The sequence below is a fragment of the Geospiza fortis genome, unplaced genomic scaffold (genome assembly GCF_000277835.1).
Source record: "Geospiza fortis unplaced genomic scaffold, GeoFor_1.0 scaffold547, whole genome shotgun sequence".
NCBI lineage: Eukaryota > Metazoa > Chordata > Aves > Passeriformes > Thraupidae > Geospiza > Geospiza fortis.
Window position 1 is genome coordinate 23,314 of NW_005054729.1, and position 16,623 is coordinate 39,936.

Genomic DNA, 16,623 nt, shown 5'->3' on the forward strand with positions numbered 1-16,623 from the left:
CCCGGAGCGGCTTCACTGCCCCCACAGCGGGGGGGTGGCCCTCGGGGCCCTTCCTCTTCAGGGGCTGCTTGGGAGGGGCTTTGGCATCCAGAGGCTTCAGGCACACCCTGGATTTGGCTGGGATGGAGTGAAAATGAGGGGGGAAAAAAGGGAAAGGAGGGGAAAATTTATTTATCAAACTCCTCCCTTTATCAATCAAATCTGTTCCTTTATCAACCCCTTTATCAAATCCCTTTATCTATCAAACCCCTTTATCAAATCCATTTATTAAACCCCTTTAGCTATCAAATCCCTTCCTTTATCAACCCCTTTATCAATCAAACCCCTTTATCAAGCCCCCACCTCTGCCTCTCCTCTCGGGCAGCTGAGCTCCCTAAACCCCAACCCCACACAGAGCATTCCCATAAATCCCAACCCCAAAACTTCCCCATAAACCCCAACCCCAGAGCATTCCCCTAAATCCCAACACCACACAAATCATTCCCCTAAACCCCAACCCCACACAGACCATCCCAGAAACCCCAACCCCACGTAGAACATTCCCAACCCCACACAGACCATCCCACAATCCCCAACCCCAGACCACTCTCACTAATCCCAACCCCACACTGAGCTTTACCATAAACCCCAATCTCAAAACATTCCCACAAACTCCCACCCCAAAATACTCCCATAAATCTCACCTCCAGACCATTCCCACAAACCCCAACCCCACACACAACATCCCAAACCATTCCCATAAATCCATCCCAGCCTCTCCTCTCGGGCAGCTGAGCTCCCTAAATCCTAACCCCACACAGACCACTCTCATAAACCCCAACCCCACACAGATCATTCCCCTAGACCCCAACCCCACAGAGATCATTCCCACAAACCCCAACCCCACACACAACATCCCAAACCATTCCCATAAATCCATCCCAGCCTCTCCTCTCGGGCAGCTGAGCTCCCTTTTTCCCCGGCTCCTTCTCTGCGGTTCCCCCTCCATCCTCGGGGGCTTTTCCTCCTCTCCTCCTGCCCAGCTGGGCTGACCCCACAGCAGCCTCGGGGCTCCCTGATCCTGGGGTTTTTTCCTGGTTTTTATCCTGGTTTTTTTCCTGGTTTTCAGCTGGAATTGCCCCAGCTCCCTGCTGCAGTTTCTCCTCCTGCCGCTGTTTCTGCTGCCGTTTCTCCCACATGATTTCCTCCAGGCTCTTCACCTGAATTCCAGAATTCCCTGAATTCTGACAGGGGAAAAAAAACACCAAGAGGGTTTTTAGGGGAAAAATCCAGGAATAAAAATCTATGGAAATGGGAAGAACTGATCAGAAATATGAAATTTTAAAATTTGTTCAGACTCACCTCAGCAGGGCCAGAGCCACTTTTGGGGGAAGGTTTGTTTAGCTCCACGATCATTTTTTCTTCTCTTCCAGGTGCTTTAAACCAACAAAAACATCAAAAAATTGTTTTTTTATGTTTTCTTGGGGGGTTATTTCCCTATTTTTATTAACAGGAAGCAATTCCTGCAGGATTTGCTGTCTCCTTCAGTCCCACTGTGGACTATCATTATCATTATTATCATTATTTTCACTATTATTATTATTGCTCAGAAATTGATAAATCCTTCCCAAACAATATTCCAAAGGGGAATGGGAAGGATTCCAGCACTGGCAAGATTCCACCACACAAATCCAGGGCAGATTAAAAAAGAGGGAAATTCCCAAGGAGAAGCAGAACTCCCAAATGAAAGCACAATTCCTAAGGAGGAGCAGAACTCATAGAAGGAAACAGAATTCCCAAAGGGAACCAGAATTCCCAGGTGGAAAGCCGAACTCCCAAGAGGGAACAGAATTCCCAAGAGGGAGCACAAGTCCCAGGGAGAAGCAGAATTCCCAAAGGGAATCAGTTCCCAAGGAGGAGCACAATTCCCAAGGAGAAGCAGAACTCCCAAGGACAATCAGAACTCCCAGGTGGAAACCACAATTCCATGGGGAAGCACAATTCCCAAAGGGAACCAAAATTCCCAGGTGGAAAGTACAATTCCCATGGGGGGGGGCAGCACAATTCCCAAGGAGAAGCAGAACTCCCAGAGTGAAGCAGAATTCCCAAAGGCAACCAGAATTCCCAGGGGAAGCACAACTCCCAAGAACAATCAGAATTCCCAAGAACAATCAGAATTCCCAGGTGGAAACCACAATTCCCAGGTAGAAACTACAATTCCCAAGGAGACTCAGAACTCCCAAGGGGAATGAGAATTCCCAAGGAGAATCACAACTCCCAAGGAGAATCACAATTCCCAAGGAGAATCACAACTCCCAAGGAGAATCACAACTCCCAAGGAGAATCACAACTCCCAGGAGGGGAAGCACAATTCCCAAGGACAACCCCAACTCCCAGGGGACAATTCCAACTCCCAGGGGACAATCCCAACTCCCAGGGGACACTCAGAATTCCCAGGGATGGATCCCTGCTCACCCAGGAGCTTGGTGACCCTCAGCAGTTTCCTGCCCCTCAGGGCAGCCTCAGGCTGGGCAGGGCCAGCAGGAACGTTCTCCCCGCTCTGCTGCAGCCTCAGCGCCTTCTCCCTCTTGATCTCCTCCAGGGTTTTGATCCGAACTTCTCCAGCTCCTTTGGCTCTCCCAGGCTCTGCCAGCTGCACCCTGCCTGCCCCAGCTGGAGCAGGAATGGTCTGTTTCCTGGCATCTGCCTCATTTTTGGCCCTGCTGCTGAATTCCTCGGGTTTTTCCTTCTCCTCTCCCAACCTTTTGTGGTTTTTTTCCACCAGGGCTCCCACCAGGGATTTGCTGCGGGCAGCAGGGGAGGGTTTTGCTCCTAAATTTGGATCTTCAGTTTTCCTTCCTTCTCCTGGGATTTTGGCTGGGGGTTCTCCTCTCCTCTGGTTGGCTCTTTCCAGGCGGATTTCCTCCAGGGTTTTCACTCTGATCTCCTCGATGGGCTTGGCAGCTTTGTCTGAGGGCACAAAAATCCAAACCAGGAATAAAACAGAGATCAAGGAGAGGGGGAAAAGTCTCCAGAATTCCTCCCAGCGCTGAGGGAATTTGGGATTGAGGGCTCTCAGTGCTCCTTGGGTTGGAAGGACTTTAAGGATCATCCAGGGACACTTTCCCCTGTCCCAGGTTGCTTCAACCAGGCCTGGGACACTCCTGGGGATGGGGCAGCCACAAATTGTCTGGGAATGAATCAGGAGTCTTGAAATTGGGATTTTTTAATGGAATCATGGAATGGTTTGGGTTGGAAGATCCTAAGGATGATCCCATTCCCATCCCATGGCACTTCCCATGGTCCTAGGGTGCTCCAAACCCCATCCAACCTTGGGGGCATCCAGGGATGGGGCAGCCCTGGGAATGAATCAGGAGTCTTGAAATTGGGATTTTTTTATGGAATCCTGGAATGGTTTGGGTTGGAAGATCCTAAGGATGATCCCAGTCCCAGCCCTGCCATGGCAGGGACACTTCCCATGATCCCAAACCCCATCCAGCCTTGGGGGCATCCAGGGATGGGGCAGCCCTGGGAATGAATCAGGAGTCTTGAAATTGGGATTTTTTTATGGAATCCTGGAATGGTTTGGGTTGGAAGATCCTAAGGATCATCCCAGTCCCACCCCATGGCACTTCCCATGGTCCCAGGGTGCCCCCAAACCCCATCCAGCCTTGGGGGCTCCCAGGGCAGCCACGGATTGCCTGGGAATTCCAGGGGAGGATTTCTTGCCAATATCCCACCCAAAGCAGCCCAGGGAATGCTGGAATGGCTTGGGTTGGAAGGGATCATCCAATCCCATGGGCAGGGACACCTCCCACCATCCCAGGGTGTCATTTGATTAATTTTACCCATTTTATTCTTTTTATCCCCTGTCCAACCTGGCCTTGGACACTCCCAGGGATAGAGCAGCCACAGCTCCTCTGGGAATTCCATCCCTGTTTCCAGAGAACAATTCCCTTCCCAAAATCCCATTTAAACCCCATCAGTCTGCAGCCATTCCCCTCATCCTGTCCCTCCATTCCTTGGGAATATTCCTGCTCCATCTTTCCATCAGGCCACAATGAGATCACCCCAAAATTCCTCCTCTCCAGGCTGAACAATCCCAATTCCCTGAACAAAACTTCTCCCTCTCCTTTAAACCACTTGGATTTGGAAAATCAGAGCCAGTTATGCTTTAAAATTAACAATTTAAGGCTGCATGGGAAAAATAAATTAATATTTCAATTTCAATATTTTAATTTTTACCTGTCTCAGTGCTGCTCTGCTCAGAGGGCAGCCCCAGCCTCTCCTTCAGGGACTTCAGGACTTGAACTAAAAAACAAGACAAAAACTTTTAAAAAGTGGCAAAAATCTCAATTTTGGGTGGGAAATGAGACAGGAGAGCGCCTCAGTGGGATTCAGAGTGACCCTGAAGCCTCAATCAATGTGCAGAAAGAAGCAGGAGAAGAGAGGAGGAACAGAAATCCCAGAGGGAAAAGCTGGACAGAAAAATCCCAGAGGGAAAAGCTGGACAGAAAATCCTAAAGGGAAAAGCTGGACAGAAAACCCCAAAGGGAAAAGCTGGACAGAAAACCCCAAAGGGAAAAGCTGGACAGAAAAATCCCAAAAGGAACATCCCAAAGGGAAAAGCTGGACAGAAAACCTTAAAGGGAAAAGCTGGACAGGAAATCCCAAGCAGAAAAACCCAAACAGAAAAACTGGACATAAAACCCAAAACAGAGAATCTGGACAGAAAATCCCAAGCAGAAAATCCCAAAGGGAAAAGCTGGACAGAAATCTCAACCAGAAAATCCCAAAAGAACAGCTGCACACAAATTCCAGGAGGGAAATCCAGGTGATTTTGGTACCTGTGCCTCTTTTTGGGGCCTTTTCAGAGTTTTCCTGCAGCTCTGCCTTCCTCCCCAGCCTGTCAGCAACGTTCCTCCTCAGGGGAAGGAAAGTTTTCCCACCTTTCAAAAGACACAAAATAAGAAATTCCTTCAGAATATTCCTCTGCAGGAACCTGAATCCTCCCAGATGGATTTGGAATGGTTTTGGGTTTTAGGTGCTAACAGAATTTGCTGGTTTTGATGTAAATGTTTCACAAAAAGCTCTCACCCATGAGGGTTTTCCTTTTCCCCAGTCGGTCAGGAAGATTCAGCTGGATCACAGGGTCCTCCCCTAAAACAAAAAAATCATTTTTTAGCACCAAAAAATCCCTTTATCCCCCCAAAAAACCATTTTCTGGCTGTCAAACACAGGAATTAAAGAAGGATTGGGAGGGAAATTGGTTTTAATGATAAAAATTCCTGAATTAATCCCAACCCAACCCAGCATCTACAAAAATTCCCAACTTTTCCAACACAACCTTAAAAATTCAAATCAGGAAATGCAGCAGCGCATCTCAGGATTATTAGAATAATTATTAGGATAATTATCCTAATTAACCATCTCAGGATTATTAAGATAATTATCCTAATGATCAGTGATTAGATTTAGGGATTTTCCCATTAAAAAAATGGGAATTTTGGGATTTTTTTTACCTTCCTTGGAGGAGAGAGTCACAGTTCTCAGCACAGTCCTGACATTTTCTTTCTCTGGCACAGGAATGCTCCGGGCTTGGAGAGGATCCACAGCCACTCCTGAAGGACCTTCTGCATGAAAAACAGGGAAAAATCAGAATATTTAGCAATTTTCCTTGGAATTCCAAGCAGAAAAACCAGCTGCCACATGCCAGTGTAGCCCCTCTAAAAACAAAAAAGGAATTTTGTCCATTTTGTCCCTGTAGGATCTCCCAATTTGCAAAAAAAAAAAAATTTAATTCCTTGCAAATTATCCGAGGAAAATCAGGATAAAAGCCAAGGATGAACAGAAGGGAGAAGGATAAGGAGGGATTTTAGGGATATTAACTCACCACCTTGTTTTTTGGCTTTTTCCTTGAGTTTCTTCAGTTTGATCTCTTCCAAGGTTTTTATTCCAAAATTTAAGTTGTCATCTGGAAGCACAGAATAGTTCAGGAAATTGAGGTAAATCCTTCCCAGAATATTGGGAATAAACTCTCTCAACACTCCCCAGGAGTTAAGAAACTCCAGAACAGGTGGGGTTTTGGAAAACTGGCAGCTTTTTTCACCCTCCAAGGGAAAATCCACATTTTTGTGCACAAAGTCATGGAGAGGGATTAAAGATTCCTCAATTCCTTGGACAGAAAAATCCCAAAGGGAAAAATATCCCAAATTTTTACCCCAAATGTTGTGAATTTGAGAAAAGAATACTGCTGGATTCAGTTCTGTATTCCACATCAATTCCTTGGATCTGGATTTCTACAATGCCTGAAGGGACATTTTCATTAAAACTCCATTTTTAGGACATTAAAACTTCACTTTAACTCCATTTCAACTCCACTTTAACTCTTTAAATTCCATTTTTACTCTTTAAACCCCCTCAACTCCACTTTAAACTCCATTTCAAGTCCACTTTAAACTCCATTTCAAGTCCACTTTAAACTCCATTTCAAGTCCACTTTAAACTCCATTTCAAGTCCACTTTAAACTCCATTTCAAGTCCACTTTAAACTCCATTTCAAGTCCACTTTAAACTCCATTTCAAGTCCACTTTAAACTCCATTTCAAGTCCACTTTAAACTCCATTTCAAGTCCACTTTAAACTCCATTTCAAGTCCACTTTAAACCCCCTCAAACTCCACTTTAAACTCCATTTCAACTCCACTTTAAACCCCCTCAAATTCCACTTTAAACCCCCTCAAACTCCACTCTAAACCCCTCAAACTCCACTCTAAACTCTATTTTGCCCCACAAAACCAAACCAGGAGGTTTTTCCCTGCTTAGGTGGGAATGAATTCCATTCAGCATCCCTGAGTTCTGTTTTATTTGAGGAATATTTTGCTTTTTACTCCCAAACTGCAGCCCCTGGATTACCTTGCTTTGCACTGGGATTGGATTTCCTGGTGGAAATCACCCTCAGGCCATTGTGGCTCTCTGTGGGTGGGGGCTGCACTGGGGTTTTGGTTTCTTCTCCTTCTTCAGAAAGCTGGTCTGGAAGGGAAAATCAAACCCAAAATGAAATTATTTATGGACCAGGAATTTTAACAACAATGTTTCATTTTTAGATAGTTCAATATTTCAACAACAACAAAAAGTTATTACTCTTTTCTGCAGCTTAAACAGCAAATTTTGTGATTTTTATTTCGATTTTAAGCAGAAATATTTGAAACAAACTCAAGTTTTCTTACCATCATCATCTTCATCATCATCTGCAGCATTGATGACCACTGGGGGATGGGTGGGACTGGGGACATTCTCAGAGTTCTCCACTTTCATCACCCCCCTGAGCTGTGGGGAGGGGTTGGACTGAACGGAGAGTTTGTTCTGCTGCAGCTGCACCATCTTCACCTCGTCCTCTGCAGCCTCAGGGGGGCTTGGAAGAGTGGCTGGAAAGGAAAAATATCCCACATTTTTACCCCAAATGTTGTGAATTTAAGAAAAGAATACTGCTGGATTCAGTTCTGTATCCCACACCCAAAAGGGATTAAAGGAGAAGGGGAAAGGAAAAATATCCCAAATTTTTACCCCAAATGTTGTGAATTTGAGAAAAGAACACTGCTGGATTCAGTTCTGGATTCCACACCCATAAAGGGATTAAGGAGAAGGGGAAAGGAAAAATATCCCAAATTTTTACCCCAAATGTTGTGAATTTGAGAAAAGAACACTGCTGGATTCAGTTCTGTATCCCACACCCATAAAGGGATTAAAGGAGAAGGGGAAAGGAAAAATATCCCAAATTTTTACCCCAAATGTTGTGAATTTGAGAACAGAACACTGCTGGATTCGGTTCTGTATCCCACACCCATAAAGGGATTAAAGGAGAAGGGGAAAGGGAAGGAAAAAGGAAAAATATCCCAAATTTTTACCCCAAATGTTGTAAATTTGAGAACAGAACACTGCTGGATTCAGTTCTGGATTCCACACCCATAAAGGGATTAAAGGAACCTTGAAAAGCAAAAATCACCAAGTACAGAGCAAGGAAAAAATTTTAAAATTAGAATTTTGCTCCTTTCCCCTGACTGCAAAGCTCCCTATCAGGAAGTGTGGCTGGAAAAGAAAAATATTCCAAATTTTGACCCTGAAACTGAAAATTTAAGAAGAGAACATTCCTGGATTCAGTTCTGTAGGTGGAAAAATCACTTTTGCTCAGGGATGGAAAGAGCCTGTGCAGGTAATTTTAAGGAATATTCACTGTAAATTCTTGGATATTTTGAGGCAAAATGAGAGGGAAAACTCACTTTTGCCTGGGGGAAGGAAGAGCCTGTCCATATAATGCTGAATATTCCATTTAAATTCTTTTATATTTTGTTGAAAAAAGGAAGTTGAAAACTCATTTTTGCTCAGGGGAAGGAAGATCACATCCAGGTAATTTTAAGGAATATTCACCATTAATTCTTGGATATTTTGAGGAAAAATGAGGTGGAAAACTCACTTTTGCTTGTGGGGAAGGAAGAGCCCTTCCACATAATTTTAAAGAATATTCCCCATGAATTCTTGGATATTCAGCATTAATTATTGGATATTTTGTTGAAAAAGGAAGTTAAAAATTCACTTTTGCTCAGGGGTAGGAAGAGCCCATCCACATGGTTTAAATGGAATATTCAGCATTAATTATTTGATATTTTGTTGAAAAAAGGAGGTGGAAAACTCACTTTTGCTTGGAGGAAAGAAGATCACATCCAGGTAATTTTAAGGAATATTGAGCATGAATTTTTGGGTATTTTGAGAGAAAATGAGATGGAAAACTCACTTTTGCTGGGGGGAAGGAAGAGCCCATCCACATATCTGCCCTTGGTGTGGTGGAATGCACAGTTGTGCTTCTGGCAGCCCCCGGGCTGGTTCTCCCAGTAACAGGCGATCTCACTCCGCTTTTTCTGGGGAAAAAAATCACAAATCCAAGCTAAAAATATTGGTGGGAAAAACCACAAATCCAAGCTAAAAATGAGAGACCGGAAAAATTTAATTTAGCTGGATTTTTTTCCTAGCATTCAGCTGGGAAAGGCAGGACACTGTCACAGAATTAAATCAATACAAAATCCAAAATAATGGGATTATTCACAGAGAAAAAAAATTTATTTTCAGATTTCAATTGCTGGTGAAATCCACCTGAATTTATCTTCCAGAGCTTTAGCTCCTCCCCATCTTTTGTTTTTTTTCTCCCTACTCTGGACAATTCCAAGAGCTCAGGATAAAAATTTGGGGAGAAATTTCAGGTCTCAGGAATTCCAAAAGCTCAGGATAAAAAATTTAGGGAGAAATTTCAGCTCTCAGGAATTTCAAGAGATCAGGATAAAAAAAATTCAGGAAGAATTCCAAGAGCTCAGGATAAAAAATTTGGGGAGAAATTCCAGCTCTCAGGAATTCCAAGAGCTCAGGATAAAAATCTGGGGAGAAAATTCCAGCTCTCAGGAATTCCAGGATTTTTTAGAATAAAAATCTGGGGAGAAATTCCAGCTCCCAGGAATTTTTTTCCCACCACATTAAAGAGTGAAATCTGACAAAAATTTAGGGAACAACATCATTTAACACTAACATTTCCTGTTGAAAAACACCTTAAAAATTGATTTTTTTTCCTCATTCCTGGTAACAAAATTTTTGCTGGGAAAGGACATTTATCCCCCCAAATGTCTGGGATGCTCTGGCAGGGATTTTTGGGGTTTTTGGGGGGCACTCACATCGATTTCCATGTGCCTGAACCTGCAGACATTCCTGAAGCACCGGCCCTCCTGCCACAGGGTGCAGACGGTCTCACTGCCCAGGGCGGCCTCGCAGTGCCGGAAGGAACAGGAATCTCCCTGAAATTCACAGAAAAAATGGGATTAAGGAACAGGAATCTCCCTGAAATTCACAGGAAAAAATGGGATTAAGGAACAGGAATCTCCCTGAAATTCCCAGAAATCAGCAAATAAAATGGGGGAAAAACCACTCAGTTTCAAAGGAGAAATGGGTTTGGGAAGGAGAATTATAAAGGTTAATAAATAATGGGATGGGGAAAGCAGAGAGCTTAAAAAAATGGGATGGGAAAAGGATATGGGTTAAAAATGAGATGGGAAAAGGACAGGGTTAAAAATGGGATGGGAAAAGGATATGGGTTAAAAATGGGATGGGAAAAGGACAGGGTTAAAAATGGGATGGGAAAAGGATATGGGTTAAAAATGGGATGGGAAAAGGACAGGGTTAAAAATGGGATGGGGAAAGAATATGGGTTAAAAAAAATGGGATAAAATGGGATGGGAAAAGCACACAGGTTAAAAAGAAATGGTGCTGGAAAGGAAAATCACACAGTTTAAAAAATGAGAAAATGGGAAAAGAACAGGGTTAAAAATGGGATGGGAAAAGGAGAGAGCTAAAAGAAATCCCCATTTCAGGACTGGGAGCTGGATAATTAATCAATTAATTAAGAGGAATTTGTTTCTTCCCTCCTGCTCTTTGCTCAGACCCTAAATAGGGAATGAGGAATTCCAGAGGGAATTGGATCTGAACGAAAATCACACAGCTTGAAAAATGGGTTGGAAAAGAAAAGCACAAAGGTTACAAAATGGGATAAGGATACAAGTTAAAACAAAAAAAGGGTTGGAAAGGGAAATCACCCAGCACAAAAAACCCCAGATGTCAGAACTGGGAGCTGAAAAATGAATCAGTAATCAATAATGAATTAATCAATGAATGAAGAGGAACTGATTTCCTCCCACTCCTTGCTCAGAGCCCAGGCAGGGAATGAGGAATTCCAGAGGGAATTGGATCTGAATGAAAATCACACAGCTTGAAAAATGGGTTGGAAAGGAAAAACACACAGGTCAAAAAAAAAATTGGGATGGGAAAACCACAGGTTAAAAAAATGGGATGGGAAAAGGACACAGGTTAAAAAATAGGATGGGAAAACCACTCAAGTTAAAAAAATGGGTTGGAAAAGAAAAGCACAAAGGTTACAAAATGGGATGGGAAAAGGATACAGGTTAAAAACAAAAGGGTTGGAAAGGGAAAAAAATCCAGTTTTGAGAAGTGGGAGCTGGACAATGAATCAATAATCAACAATGAATTAATGAATTAATGAAGAGGAATTGATTTCCTCCCTCTCCCAGTCCCTGCTCAGAGCCCAGGCAGGGATTGAGGAATTCCAGGGGAGCTGGACTCACCTTGTTGCAGGTGGAGTAGAAGTAGAAGTAGCAGTCATCCCCCTGGCTGGACATGCTGCAGGGATCCTCACTCACTACTCAGGGTTTGCTCCTCCCAGGGCTCTCCCTCCTCCAGCCTGGGCAGGAATTGGCTTCTCAAAGGCTTCTCCTGGCTTAGCTCTGACAGCTTCTTTTTAAAAGTAACCCTGGAAAAGAAAAATTGGGGTTTTTAGAGTTGTTTCCTATGAATTGATTTGGTTGTAGAAGGAGGTAGTGAGTTGAAATCAGCTGGGCGTAAAGATGAAGCAGAAATCGTTGAAAATTCAATTTTTTTAAAACAAATTTTTAGGCAGCTTTGGCGAAAACTGCAGCATAAATTGTAATTTGTGACCTTAATAACAGCTCTGAGTTTTGAGGTAGAGAAAAATTGTGTGTGTGACCAAAAACTTAGGGGGTGACCCTAAAGAGAGGCACTCCTTCAAAACTTGGGTGTAATTTTGAGTTACTGATGATACAGTATCTTAATAATAAATAAGTATTGTAATATTATTATCATGTATTATTCCATATTATACTATTAATACCAATCACAGGGGATTTTCCCCCAAATCCCAGGGGGACTTTTTCCTCCAATCTCAGGGTTTTTTTTTCCTGATCCCATTTCCCCAATCCCAGCAGATTTTTCTGCCAATCCCAGGGGATTTTTCCCTATCTCTCCCCCAATCCAGGGGGATTTTTCCCCCTGATCCCATTCCCCAATCCCAGGGGGATTTTTCTCTCAACCCAGGGAGATATTTTCCCCCATCTCAGGGTTTTTTCCCCTGATCCCATTTCCCAATCCCACAGGATTTTTCCCCAATCCCATTCCCTGATCCCAGGAGATTTTTTCCCTCAATCCCAGCAAATTTTTCCCTCAATCACAGAGGGACTTTTTCCCCCATCCCAGGGGGATTTTCCCCTGATCCTATTCCCCAATCCCAGGGGATTTTTCCCCCCAGTCCCAAAGGATTTTTTCCCCCAGTCCCAAAGGATTTTTTCCCACAACCCCAGGGGGATTTTCCCCGTGATTTTCCCCCAATCCCAGGGCATTTTTTTCCCTCAATCCCAGAGGCTTCTCCCCCAGCCCCAGGGGATTTTTCTCCCCCAATCCCAGTGGGATTTTTGCCCAGATCCCATTTCCCAATCCCAGGGGATTTTTCCCTGATCCCAGGAGGATTTTTCCCCCATCCCAGGGCACTTTTCCCGCAATCCCAGGAGAATTTTTTCCTGATTTTTCCTTGATCCCAGGGCGTTTTTCTCCCAATTTTTTCCCCAATCCCAAGGCATTTTTTCCCCTGATTTTTCCCCCCAATCCCAGGGCATTTCTCCCAAAATCCCAGAGGATTTTTCCCCCAATCCCAAAGCATTTTTTCCCTGATTTTCCCCCTCAATCTCAGGGCATTTTTCCCCAATCTCAGGGCATTTCCCCTCCAATCCCAGAGGATTTTTCCCCCAATCCCAAAGCATTTTTTCCCTGATTTTCCCCCTCAATCTCAGGGCATTTTTCCCCCAATCCCAGAGGATTTTTCCCCCCAATCCCAGGGAGATTTTTTCCATGATTTTTCCCTTCAATCTCAGGGCATTTTTCCCCAATCTCAGGGCATTTCCCCTCCAATCCCAGAGGATTTTTCCCCTCAATCCCAGAGGATTTTTTCCCTGATATTTCCCCCTCAATCTCAGGGCATTTTCCCCCCAATCCCAGAGGATTTTTTCCCTGATTTTTCCCCCAATCCCAGAGGATTTTTTCCCCCAATCTCAGGGCATTTTTTCCCTGATTTTTCCCCCAATCCCAGGGGATTTTCCCCTCAATCCCAGGGGATTCTGGAGCTCACCCACCTGGCCACGTTGAGCACAGGCTTTGATCTTCCCAGCCATGCAGTTCCCCTCTCCTGTAGGCCGAAGGAGTCCGTGAATGAATAACAAAGGGGCAGAAAGAATTTTTGAATTTTGCCTTTTTTTTTTGTTTTGTTTTGTTTTTTTGTTTTTTTTTTTTCCTCCTGACCCCAAAAAGGGAACCTCTCAGCCAACAATTCCAAACTCTGAGGTGCTCTCAGAACAATCTGACAACTAATGGAGGAATTGAGTCCATTGCAAATCTGGCACACTGGAGACAGCCAGGGATATTTTAGCTCTTCCAATAAAAAAAAAAGAAAAAAAAAACCATAAAAAAACCAACAAAAAATTTATAAAAAAATGCCCCAGCGCCTTTTTTTTTTTTGAAAGATGAACTCAGGATTCAAAGTGGCTGGAAAAAAAAAAAAGGCCCCCACTTCCCCACCCCACAGCTGGGGAAATTTCTAATTTTTTTTTTTTAATTTTTTTTTAATTATTTAATTCAGTAAGTTGCAATTTCGGGTCTTCTGAGATTTCTTCACCTATTAAGAAAACACAAAAACCTTCCCCCATATTTATCACCTGTACAACAACAACAACAAAAAAAAACCACCCCAAATTTGCGTGTATAAACCCAGAAATGTGTTTATACACACCCCAAAGCAGGCAGGGACAGCAGAACAAGGAGAAAAGCAGCAAAAAAATCAGGAATTTTGGCCCATCAAACTCTCACTGAGGGGAAAATGAGATTATTTGAGGGGTTTTGGATGAGGTGAGGGTGGTGAGAGGGGATTTGGGGACATGGGGACAGCACAGGGACAAACTCATCCATCTCCATCCCTCAGCCAAAGCAAAGCAGGAATTGTTTGGGAATTTGGGGCAGGAATTAGTTGGGTTTTCCATCAAATATCCCAATTTTTCCATTTGTGCTGTTCCCTAATCATTCATCCATCATTAGCTCCAATTCAGCAGCTGATTGGGGTTTGGGTGCCACCAGAAATGGATTTATTCAGCGTTTGTTTTTCACACAAATCACACTTTCCTTTCGGATATTCTTCTAAAAATCTGATTTTTTAGGGTTCTTTTCCACACAACCTTGCAACCAAACCAGCTAAAATGCAAATAAAAATCAATTTTACCCCTCTTGACATTTCTGTGCAAAGGATTTCTGACTCTTTGGGGAGGACAGAACTCAATGAAATTGTTCTTTACAGCTTAAGAAGAAACAGTTGGAACATTTTACTCACACAAAGTAAATTTTGTGAATTTTCCACGATTTTTTTTTTTTTTTGGCCAGGGAATTTTCCCAAATCTAAAATAAAGAGAGGAAAAGTTGGGTTCTCACATTAATTATTGTGTTTTTTTTTTTCTTTCTTTTTTGACTGTTTGACAAAGAGAATAAAAACAAAACAGGATTTAAGTGCAGGGTTCCCTCCTGTTCTTCCATCTCCACGGGGTTAAATTCATTTTTGGAGCTTCAAAATCAGATTTTAGCTCATGGATTTTCCAGGGAATTTACACCTAAAAACTCCTGGAGCTCCTTCTGGTGGAAGTTCAAGTTTTCCCAGGTGTTTTCCCCAATGCTCTTGGGAGTTAAAAATCAAATTTCAAGCCTGAATTCTTCTGTTTGCTGAAGCCACCAAAGAAATCCTGGGAGTGAGGGGTGAGAAAAGCAGGAATTCCAACCCAGAGCAGGAGGAATTCCCAGGCTGGAAGGTGGAATTTCCTCTCCTCAGGTATTTTCCACACCTAAAAATGCAACATTTCTACATCCACCACGCAGGGGGGAAAGAAAATCCCTTCAGATTGAATTCCTTTAGAAAATAAATCAGTTTGGTTTTTTTTTTTTGCCTTCATTTTTCCATATTTCAGTTCAGTCTGAATCTTGGTTAAAGAATTAGAATAAAACCTTGGAAAATAAACAGCAACAACACAAAAAGAATCAACCAAACCTCCCCCCCCAAAAACCCCTCCAAGGTCTAAACTTCATCACGGTGATTTAATAATTAAAAAGGTTCATTAAAAACCTTTTTTTTTGGTGGAATTTTCAACTGGTAAATAAAAAAGAATCTGAATAAAAATGAGTAACTCTGGTGCACTCAGCAGGTCTTGAATGAATTCAAGTTAATGAGAATTTTAAACACTTTTTTGTCCAGAATTTGTGAAAATTTTCATGAAATTAATGAAAATTTTTGTGGTCAAATATTTTTTTTTCCAATTATTTATAAAAAAATCAAAAATGCAGCAGCTGAGGGTCAGCAAAAAGCAGGCCAAAAAACCAACACAACTTTTCTATTTTTAAAGGGAAAATAAAGAAGTTTTCCTGCACCTCCCTGTGAGGAATTCTTGGATTTCAAACCCCCAGATTTCCCTGGAAAAGCTTCTCCTGCTGCTTCATTTGTGCCTTAAATTCCTTGGATGATTCACTTCCTGTTTATCAGGTGACAAAGAAGGAAAAGCACCAGGAATTCCACATTTTAACCCCTTTTTAGCCATTTTTTCTCCATTTTTTCTCTCCCTTTCAGCTTTTCCTCCTCAGGAATCAACCCCAAACCAAGGGAAGCTGCTCCATCCACTCTTGAATAAAACAGGAATAATTAAAGCAAATTTATTTTCATTTTTTTTTTTTTTGTATTTCTGAGCTCAACCCCAAGGCCTGGCAGCAATTTCCTGTGACAATTTCTCCCCCTCACAAGAATCTTAAATCTCAAAAAAAATCGATTTTCCCAAAAAGATTCGATTTTTCACCTTGGAAAAATGTCATTAGAGCTGGGAAATGACACCACCAGGAAGTTTTTTCCTGGAAAACTCCTCCTGCTCTGCTTCAGCTGTGCCCAAATTCAACCCCAAAATCCTTTATTCCTTTCTATTTATTTTTTATTTTTTACAGCCAAATAAAGCCGGGTTTTATTTATTTAGGAAATGCGACCCTGAGTGCAATTCTGGGAATAACCTGGAGGCTCTGATCCCTTCAACAACAACGACAACAAAAAATTTTCTTTTTGGCGTTTCCATAACAAAAATCGACGTCAGAAAGCAGAACCCTTAAAAAACAAGAAAAACACCCCAAAAATTCAAGGATTCGCGTTGTTTTTAAACAACCTCCGGGAGGAATAACCTTTAAAAAATAAGAAAAACACCCCAAAAATTCACGGATTCGCGTTGTTTTTAACAACCTCCGGGAGGAATTCAGCCCGGCTGCATCCAGAGTTACTCAGCTCCTGAAGTTCCTTTAGGGAATGAGGTGACTACGTTAGAAATGCCCCTCAGACGCGTTGCTACAACAGGAAAAAAAGGAGGTTTGACGTGAAAAATGAGGAGATTTAGAAAATACCTGAGCCGGGATCGCCAGTTTGGAGAGGGGACGAGCGCTAAGGAAAGGCCTCGGGCCTACCCCGGGCACGCAGCTCCCCCTCCCCAAAACCCCGGGGGTACAAAACCCACCTCACCCCGGCTTTATTCCCACATAATCCCGGTTTTATTCCCATATAATGCCGGCTTTATTCCCCTCTAATTCCACCTCGCCCCTCAGCGTTCCCCTCCCGCTGTGGGGACAGCGCGGGGGCCGCGCGGCCTTGCGGAGGAGCCGGGGTTGAGCCAGCACCACCCCCTCGCCT

The 16,623-nt window shown here is 43.1% G+C and overlaps 1 protein-coding gene across 3 annotated transcripts; it reads right to left on the reverse strand.

Annotated features, from left to right (window-relative positions):
* Window positions 1–4: 4 nt before the first annotated feature.
* Window positions 5–16,616, reverse strand: ZC3H11A (zinc finger CCCH-type containing 11A). Of its 3 annotated transcripts, none has more exons than XM_031065290.1 (16): window positions 14,254–16,616; window positions 13,010–13,062; window positions 11,156–11,340; window positions 9,695–9,814; window positions 8,770–8,893; window positions 7,208–7,405; window positions 6,894–7,010; window positions 5,873–5,953; window positions 5,502–5,612; window positions 5,077–5,139; window positions 4,827–4,928; window positions 4,225–4,290; window positions 2,455–2,949; window positions 1,342–1,415; window positions 922–1,223; window positions 5–119 (listed from the first exon to the last, which is right to left on the reverse strand). In XM_031065290.1, coding segments are annotated over exons 3-16 (1,908 nt in total). In that variant the 5' UTR covers window positions 11,210–11,340; window positions 13,010–13,062; window positions 14,254–16,616; the 3' UTR covers window positions 5–118. The 3 variants fall into 3 exon arrangements, with proteins under 3 accessions (XP_030921150.1, XP_030921152.1, XP_030921151.1); XM_031065292.1 differs by lacking the exon at window positions 14,254–16,616 and having other exon boundaries at window positions 2,455–2,483; window positions 2,676–2,949; window positions 13,010–13,425; XM_031065291.1 differs by lacking the exon at window positions 14,254–16,616 and having other exon boundaries at window positions 5,876–5,953; window positions 13,010–13,424.
* Between the last annotated feature and the right edge of the window lie 7 nt (window positions 16,617–16,623).

Bases quoted from the DNA above. Each gene is read 5' to 3' on its own strand.
- ZC3H11A (XM_031065290.1), bottom strand. From the start codon at position 11,209: ATGTCCAGCCAGGGGGATGACTGCTACTTCTACTTCTACTCCACCTGC. The intron at 7,011-7,207 runs GTAAGAAAACTT...TTTCCCTTCCAG, and splicing joins TGATGATGAAGATGATGATG to ACCAGCTTTCTGAAGAAGGA. The intron at 5,613-5,872 runs GTGAGTTAATAT...TTTTTCATGCAG, and splicing joins AAAAGCCAAAAAACAAGGTG to AAGGTCCTTCAGGAGTGGCT.